This window comes from Monopterus albus, unplaced genomic scaffold, assembly GCF_001952655.1.
Source record: "Monopterus albus unplaced genomic scaffold, M_albus_1.0 scaffold40.1, whole genome shotgun sequence".
Classification (NCBI taxonomy): Eukaryota; Metazoa; Chordata; class Actinopteri; order Synbranchiformes; family Synbranchidae; genus Monopterus; species Monopterus albus.
In genome coordinates, this window is record NW_018127920.1 from 3269909 (window position 1) to 3279479 (window position 9571).

At 42.8% G+C, this 9571-nt stretch overlaps 1 protein-coding gene across 2 annotated transcripts in view; it reads left to right on the forward strand.

Moving 5' to 3' along the window:
* Positions 1-9571, forward strand: part of abca2 (ATP-binding cassette, sub-family A (ABC1), member 2) — a 136441-nt gene that overhangs the window by 66488 nt on the left and 60382 nt on the right. For both annotated transcript variants that reach the window (XM_020599227.1, XM_020599228.1), the window contains 4 exons: positions 1763-1939; positions 2452-2673; positions 2946-3322; positions 3776-3935. In XM_020599227.1, coding sequence (XP_020454883.1) covers positions 1763-1939; positions 2452-2673; positions 2946-3322; positions 3776-3935 — 936 coding nt within the window. The remainder of the gene's footprint in view (positions 1-1762; positions 1940-2451; positions 2674-2945; positions 3323-3775; positions 3936-9571) is intronic.

Consider the following 9571-nt stretch of genomic DNA (forward strand, 5'->3'; position numbering starts at 1 on the left):
ACAGTCTCCAGCACTTAGCCCCCTGCACCAGCAGCGCCAGACACAGAGCGCACAACGCCAGCCTGGGCATGGAGCCACCAGCACCACCCTGTACAGACAGACAGGCAGGCCCCCCTCATCAGCAACTGCAACGGCCATTGCAGGCTCCGCTGCTTGTGTAGAATCCTTCCCCATGTTTATCATGGAAACCTCCCATGTTTGATTCAGACAATAAAAAGCATTCACTGGGAACCTCATTTACAAGCCCCTGCTCTTTCAGAAGCACAGTAATAGCTTTAATCGTATGTGAGGCATGTGTGATGCTTCCATGCCACACCTGGTGTAATGCAGCCAACAGCACCTCCTCCACTGTGACTTTGGACTGTGGTACCACTCTCATGCCATGCCTCAGAGACATGGCGTGGTGTTGGCCAACTATCCACTGAACACATACTAAAGTATAATAATAACAGCCACAATGATCTACTCATCTACGTATCATCAAATAGAGTAGGAAAGAAAGAGGGAAGGTTAGAAGAAACTAACAAATACTCAACACACACACCACGCTCTCAGAGTTAGTATATGAAGAGTCAGTAAAGTCTGGCCAACTTAAAGTCAGTCAAGATTTATCTAACTTATCATTAGTGCAGTAGTAATTTGCCTAACCCTAGCAGGCCTTGTGGCAAAATTAATCCAAGTTGACTTTTCTAGAAAATCTTAGTTGCAATCATGAGCATCATTGCCCAGTATGCTCACTTGAATAGACAGAACAGCAGACATTTTAACTTGTCAAAGCAGGAAATGGTGAAACTATTAACATGAATATTTACTCTCTCACACTTGACAGTAAGCCAAGTTATTCAGCCACCATCACAGCTTGAAATGGACTGGAATGCACCGGTATGCCATACCAGCACTTTTACCATTTCGCATACTAGGATTTCTTCTTGTGTACTGGCATTTCTCACAAGCTGCCAGTACTCTTTTCTGCCCTCTCTGTTGGCTCATTTGAGATGCACAGTATCTTGCCTAGACAGCAGGTGAGGGCAGACAATGGGAGCAGGGGCTGGTGACAAAAAACTACATTCAGGACGGACAGTTTAGCAGCTTTCTGCCAGATGCAGTGTGGGAGCCAATTAGGGTAGTTTCTCTTCAAAAGAGACCTGAGCTCCTCCAGTAACAACAACAAATGTTTTAAGGTTTACGTGCAGGATTAAGGTTGCAGTTTACTTTGAACAGTGTACTTTGAATCGAGGCAATGTCCGTGCCCTGAAGAAGCATCCAATACGATATCACACACACCTTACAGTGGTAAGTCCCTAGTCAGGTGGTCAGAAATACTGTATGTTCCTCTGTGGGAGCTATATGTGTAACTAATATCCATAGCAATTTTATTAGCCAGTAACATACTAATAGTTGTGTCTCAATTAATTTTGTTAGTTGTCTGACCACTATCAGTTATCGTTAGAATAGAATACTGTGGCAGGTAAATGTCTGGTCCAGGTTTTCTGGACAGTTTCATCCTCAAATCATGATAAAGCTGTCTGAAAGTGGTAATGTGATGGATATGTTTTATTACTTGTTTGTTTCTTTGATGTTATTATATTTGGACACAACTTAATGACCAGACATGAGCAAACCCCTGAAATTGCTTTGTCATTATTACAGCTGTATTCATTTGTGTTTTATTGTGGCTGATTTTAGTCAACACTGTTCTAGTGCATGCTTTCTTTAACAGTGATGTCTACCTTGCCTCTTGTGTCCCTGGCCCCACCTACAGGAGAAGCTGCTGGGAGATGTACACAGTTTGAATGGAGGTGTTATACACAAAGCCTTACATGACCAGTTGAAAGAAACTCATAGTCAAGCTCTGCTTAAACTGATGTCCGAAGCTTTGGGCCTCACTGAATCCACAGGAGATCAAGGAAATGACCCACAGGGCCTGAAGGAAGTGGAGGTATACTCGCTGATTCCTGCCACACCTAATCATGGTCTACATTTGCATTCTTATATTTGAAGCTTAACTTATAGTCTGCACCCTTAACCAACCTGGAATTTGGACCTTAACTGCCCTGGAGACATACACAGATGTTTTCAGCTATTCATCCTAATTAGAACTGTTCTGAACTTCAACAAACTCCTAGCATGTGCAACAAAGTTGAGTCTGGGAGGAAAAGCATCCATGTTAGTGTCCTGCAGTCACTTTAATGACTTTGAAAAATACTTCATGGTAGATTTTTGTAGTTTTTATCAGTCCGTCATATTTTCCCTTTTTTCTTATCAATTTTGTGTTTTTTTTTTTTTTGTGTGTGTGTGCATGTAACAGAAACCTGGAACTGGTTAAAACTGGGGGTGAACTATATTCACCATTTGATGTTATCATAAGTAAGGACAGTGATAATAAGCAGGCAGTAGAGTGACATGATCTTTAGACATTGATATTCGATTAACTATGCCTGTCTTCCACAGGGGGTCCTCCTAACTGGAGCCATGCTGGAAAGCCTCACCTGCGGGAGCGTGGGGACCAGTGAGCTCAGTAAGATCCTTTTGGTGTCTGAGAAGCAGCAACCGTTGTTGGAGGCCTATTGCAACACAGTGTGCAGTGCAGGGGAGGGTCAAAGGTCAGAGCACTTCAGACAGATGAGCCTCGAGCTGAGAGAGCAGATCAACACACAAAGTGTCATTGATAAGGTACAGCATAAACATTTGCTACAGCTATTGTTGTCATCTGTTAAATCATAATTTAACAAAATAATCAGAATATTATGTGATGTTTTTTGCAAACAAGATACTTTATAATAATGATCACATCTACATTTATACATGTAGGCAGGAGGAGCTGGGGCGCCTCTGATTGCTGAATGACCTGCTGTACTTACTGCAAATTTGGAGTACTATGTATTTTCTTATTAACTCTCTCCCTCACTTTTTCTTCTTCTATTCATCTACCCTCATCCCACCAGCTTCACCTGGACCAACCCAGTTCTATAGCCACTCTCTCTCAGTCCCACCTTGGAGCCTTATTGAAGGACCTGGCTGATGTAGAGCGGCTTCTCAAGGATGTGGACCTGCTCTCTGGTCTGGCTCGCCTGCTGCCCAAAGGAGCCTGTACTGGTCGATCTCCAGCATCCCCTACAAACCTGACCTCACCCCTTAACAGCACCATCTGGGGCCCCAACACAACTGAGGTCTCTGGAGAGGAGGGGGAGGAAGGAGCAGAGGGAGGCAGAAAAGCAGGAGGAGTGAAAGGAAAGGCAGAAACAGAGAATCCTCACTCTCAGTTTTCAGCATTTGTACAACTGTGGGCCGGACTGCAGCCAATTCTGTGTGGGAACAACAGGTGGGCGAGATTACAGAGGTGATGGAAAAAAGATGATAGAGTGTCTCTTGTTATTGTGGAGCAAATTAATTGAAGCACGAAAAAAGTATCTTTACAATGATTAGTCCCGCTTATTAGACTGTGGGAGGGAGCCAGAGTACCCGGAGAGAACCCATGCAGGCACAGGAAAAACATGCAAAGTCCTCACAGAAAGGCTCTGGGTCAGCTGGGGCTCGAACCCAGAACCTTCTTGCAGTGAGGCGATACCTGAAAGTTATTCCTACTTCTTCAGTAGTTCAGTAGCCTTTGAATATATGTCAGATCTATTGACACCCTACTGAATCAACAGACTTTCTGCAAGAATAGGATCTTAGTTGCAAGTCTGTAGCATTACTTGTTGTCTCACAGTAGCAACCTTTTTGTGAGCCCTATAAATGTGAATATTCTGGATCACCACATTGGCTCTTGTTGCAGGATCATTGAGCCAGAGGCTTTGAAGCAGGGGAATATGAGTTCTCTAGGATTCACCAGTAAAGAACAGCGGAATCTGGGCCTACTGGTTCATTTGATGACTACAAATCCCAAGATCCTCTACTCCCCCATTGGCTCTGAGGTGGATAAAGTTATTCAGAAGGCAAGTACAGTAGACAGTACTGCCTCAGGCCTAGGTGTATGAGTGGATTTATTCATATTATTCTCACCAGTGAAGCTTTTTCAGACTTCTTCAGTTTCACACTGAGGAATTCCAAAGCTATGATTAAAATAGAGCTGAATTTACTTTAATTCCATTACAAGTTTTAGGAATTTACTGTGGTGAGCTTATAGTGTAACAAGACAAACAGCATCCAACATAACACTTGGAATATTTTTAGATTTACAAAAAGCCTTTGATACAATAGATCATAATATTTTCTTATATAAATTGGAAAAATATGGTATTAGGGGGATAGCACATTCTTGGGTTGAAAATTATTTAACGGATAGGTTTCAGTATGTGCACATAACTGGTGTAGAGTCTAATTTGCAGAGAATAAATTGTGGAGTTCCACAAGGTTCAGTGTTGGGACCTAAGTTATTTTTACTTTATATTAATGAGATTTGTAAGGTATCTGATGTTTTCAATTTTGTCTTGTTTGCAGATGACACCAATGTTTATTGTTCTGGTGAAAATCTGGAACAGATGATAAAGATACTGGAGAGAGAACTGCACAAATTAAAGAGCTGGTTCGATTTGAATAAATTATCTCTGAATTTATTTAAAGCAAAATTCATGGTTGTTAAAAGGGTAAGGATAATAATATTCAAATTAAAATTGATAACTTATTAGAAAGAGTTAATTATATAAAGTTTCTAGGAGTGATTATAGGTCATAAATTGTCATGGACATGCCATATACATCCATCCATCCATCCATCCACTTTCCTCCACTTATCCGGGACCGGGTTGCGGAGGAAGCAGTCTAAGCAAAGACGCCCAGACTTCCCTCTCTCCAGACACTTCCTCCAGCTCCTTTGGTAGATTTGTGTACTGCTAAACTTATTTATAAGGCAAAACAACAAACCCTCCCTCAGTCTTTGCAAGCTATGTTCAGCGTAAGGGAAAGTAATTATGACCTTAGTGGGACATATATGTTTAACAAACCATATTGTAGAACTAAATTAAGTAGTAACTGCCCATCTAATAAAGGTGTTCAGTTGTGGAATAGTTTTCCTGATGAAATAAAAATGGCTACTTCATTACCACAGTTTAAAATACTTTATAAAAGAATGGTAATAAAAAGATATACTCAATAATAATAATAATAATCACAATGCATGTTCTAAATATATATTCAGAATATTCAGTATTTCTTTATATTAAATTTATGTCCATTAGTGCTGCTTGTGTGGAGTAAGGGTAGGCATAATAAGCTTTAGCTTCAGCCTACACCTTTGGTCAATAACGTTGTTTTTTATTTATTTTATTTTTTCTTTGTATGATTATGTGTGTGCATACATGCTTTTATTCAAATGGATGTATGTACCCTTATGTTTCATGCTTTTTTGTGTAAAATAATTGCAATTTTAATTTTGTTTGTTGACCAAAAAACCTAATAAATGAATGAATAACACTTGGAAGCAGGCAAACAAGTTTTAAACACAACACAGAAATGTTGTCTCCTTAGGCTGATGATAAAGGATTTAACAAATGGTTGTCTATTCCTGCATCCAGCAAACACAGAGCAACACTGGCATCCATTTGGGGGTTCTGCAGACAATGAGCCCAGATTAGAGTAGACCATGTATCTGCTGCCCACATCTGGCTTGTTTGCAGAAGATGGCACGGTATGGCCTTACACCCAAAACTGTCTTTGATGTTGATAATTCTTTCTGCAGTCCTGACTGTCCACTGGAGTCTGAAACTGTCTTTGTGTCTGGTTGTTTTGGTGTGCAATGATTTGTAGTGCCATCCAGTTCAAATACCTTGTGTCCTGGATGTGAGGGGTCTGCAGAAATCTCCGCCCTTCTCTTGACCGCTGAGTCATATAGGTCCTCCATGGAGGTCAGGTTGGCACCAATGATCTTTTGCACAGTCCTGACTATCCACTGGAGCCTGTTCCTGTCCTGTTTGTTTACTGAACCAAACCAGACAGTGATGGATGAGCAGAGAACAGACTCGATTATTCTTTTATAAAACTGTATCAGCAGCTCCTGACACAGGTTGAATGTCCTGAGCTGGGACAGGAAGCTGGGTGGGTGGGGTTCCAATGTCATCTCCACTGTTGTGAGTGTGTTCAGCTCCATGTTCTTGCAACCACACCACAAGGCAGACTCATCACTGTCTCAGAGATTGATGACCATTTTGTCACCTGCGAACTTCAGGAGTTTAACAGAGGGTGGTCCCCTGAGGTACAGTCATTGGTGCAGAGGGAGAAGAGCAGCAAGGAGAGCACACATCCCTGGGGAGTGCCTTGCTGATTGTCTGGGTGCTAGATGTGATTTTTCCCCAGCCTCACCTGCTGCTTCCTGTGTATCAGAACACCAGTGACTCACTGACAGGTGTGGGCAGGCATAGTGAGCTGGGTCAGTTTATAGTGGAGGATGTCCAAGATGGTGGTGTTGAACACCGAGCTGAAGTCCACAAAGAGGACCTGTGTACAGGTCCCTGGGAAGTCAAGGTGTGTTGCAGTATGTAATGTAGTGCCATGTTCACTGCATCATACACTGACCTGTTTGTCCAATAGTAAGTTAACACCAGCCTCTCTAAGCACAGATGTCAGAGCGACAGGTCTGTAGTTGTTCAGTCTACTGATGGAGGGTTTCTTGGGGACCAGGGTGATGGTGGAGCATTTGGGGGGGGGGGGTGGTCTACGGTAGCCAGGGTTGTTCTGGCGGCTTTCTGCAGGCTTCTCTGCACAAATGGTTGAAAATTGGTTTTTCAACTTTTCAGAGTAGCTCCTCTTGGCTACTCTGATCTACCTTGTCAGTGTGTTTCTGACCTGATGGTACAGGATCCTGTCTCCACTTTTGTTGGCGTCCTGTTTGGCATGATCAAGCTGCTTGAGTCTTACTCTGAACCAGGGCTTGTTGTTGTTGTACATGCAGGTCTTGGTAGGCACACATATCCTCAGAAAAGCTGATGTATGATGTCACGTTATCAGTGAGCTCACCCAGGTCTGTTGCTGCAACTTCAAATACACTCCAATCTCTGCAGTCAAAGCAGGCCTGTAGCTCAGACTTTGCCTCCTCGGCCCATCTCATCACTGTTTTGACCACAGGCTTTGCAGCTTTAAGTTTCTGCTTGTAAGTGTGGATGAGATGGACCATGCAATGATCTAAGAACCCAAGGGCTGCACAGGGGACAGAGTGGTGGGCATTTATTACACTGTTGCAGTGGGCCAATGTGTTTTTGTCCCTGGTGGAACAACTGACCTGCTGTCTGTATTTGGCCAGTTCCTGGGTGAGATTTCCTCATTTAAAATCCCCTAGAACAATGAGGGGGGAGTTGGGATGTCTCAGATACCACTCCAGTTATCTGGTTGGCTAAGTGCTTTAGCACACTGTTAGTATAGGCCTGCAGTGGGATATACACACCAACCAGGATAAAACAGGAGAACTCTCAAGGTGAATAGAACGGTCTGCAGTTATAAGTCCACACTGCAACTTTTTTTTAACAGAGTGACACCAACCTTCATTTATATAGAAACAGAGTCCACCTCCTCTCGTTTTCCTGGATAACTCCATTATACAACGTGCTCTATACAGTTGGAAGCCCAGTAATTTGAAATTGAACTGCTGAGCCAACTCTGAAATTGAGTTGCTGAGCTACGTTTCCAGGAAGCATAGAGCAACAGAACATGAGAAGTCAGAGTTAGTCCAGTTTATGAGAGGCAGCTTGTCCATTTTGTTGGCTAGCGACTGGAGATTGGCTAGTTATATACAGTAGACGGGAGTGGCATTCGGTAGTCTCTCTGTCAGGGTATCACCATGACACACAGTAAAGGTACCACATCTCATCAGAATTAATTTGACAGGTGGACCCGCCCCCTAGTCCCGCCTCCCAGCCAATCAGAATCGTTTATCCGGTCCTTAGTCCCGCCCCATCCAATCAGATTCGTTCTTCTGGTTCCTGGTCCCACGAGGCCCCCGGGGGTACCCTCCCACCCCCCCTGCATCTGCTGCTGGAGATAAGGAAGTCGTGACACATCTGCAGCTAGAGATAAGGAAGTCGTGGTTAACCGCATCTGAAAAGATAAACAGACAGTGGTTACAGTCTCTACACACATGTGGTTATATAGATAAGAATATAACTGTATAACTGTATTTGATATTGGTTACAGCCCCTACATATGATGGTATAGTTAAGTATTTAACTTGTTTTTGTAAAGTTTGAATGTTCCTTACTTGATCTTGTAAAATGATCTATTTAAGAATGATGAGTGTGGAATAAACACTCATCAGTTTATTCACTTACTCATTTACTCATCAGCTGATAACACTTATCAGCCACTCACCAGGCTATCGTTCATTTTATTTTCTGTTGCCAAAAAAGGTAGCAACACAGAATGTCAAACTACTGTCAATGAACAGCATGTTAGTGCATTATCCTTATAACATACATCCAAGCAGATAGGGTGAACACAATACCTTTTTTAATGCGCACCACTGTCCCGGTTCGTTTTCAACATGCTTTCCACGCCCACCCCCGTCCACACTGCAACCGTTCGCATGGCTATGCTGCAGTTTGTAGCCCCTTCTGTAATCATAGATAACAACACAGTACACGTTTTTAGAGATAAACCCAGACATACCGTTTTTCTTATCAGCAAGCAGTAAACGTTTTTTCTTAGCAGGCATACACTCACCCCCTCTCTCTTTATAAAAAGACAGTGTTTTCCATAGGCTTCTAGAGTGAAAAAAGTTTTTCATGCATCAAAATAAGCTGTATTAACCTCTGAGAAAAACAAAAATGACTACTCCTTCTTTTCATCGCGAGAAAATGGATGGAGTCATCAGTAACACTCCTGTGATTATCACAGAGCAAACGGATTTACTCAACGCACCAAAAAAAGCCACCATGCATCTTCGCTTCGAGGTGAAATCAAACAGCAATCAGGTTATTTTGGCTATATTTTTCTGTACGGAACTGCTGAGTTGTCTTTTTACCAGCTGGACGAGGGCGAGACTTTTAGCCCCGAGACTGTTAAAACCCCCATCACAGCTAGCGACTGGGGTATTCTAAAATGTCTAGTTATAGAATACCTTAAGGAGTGTTTTAAAAATTCAAGCCATGATGATGATGATGAGGATTATGATGGACAACCGGATAAGAAAATGCCTCGTTTTATGGAGCAGGCCAAAAGCATGAAGGTGCGACTGACCGAGGTTTTGGGGAAGAAACGGTCAAATGCTCAAATGCTGAAGTGTTTAAAGCTGTTTGGGAGACACAGAACACACCGGCTGGTCGCTGGTACTACAAGATCACAGCTCATTCATCCAGTGACATAAACGGCACCATGTCCATGAAGCGGTTCAACACTGAATGTGGCGTTTTCCAGCTGACCCTCAACATGCCATGCGAAGCCTGGGTGGAAATATTTAAAAAATGGGGATATGAAATCACCGACCTGTTTCGTACGAGTCGAGTGGCAAGAGACGGTTATGCTGAAGAGAGTTCTGTTTGCCTAACTGAGCCCCTCCCACCCGGCCACCCCCGCCCCTCTAGGAGAATAAATAGAGGCCGCAGATGTTAGTATACACTAACCCCTAGAGAACCAGACTATCTCAATCT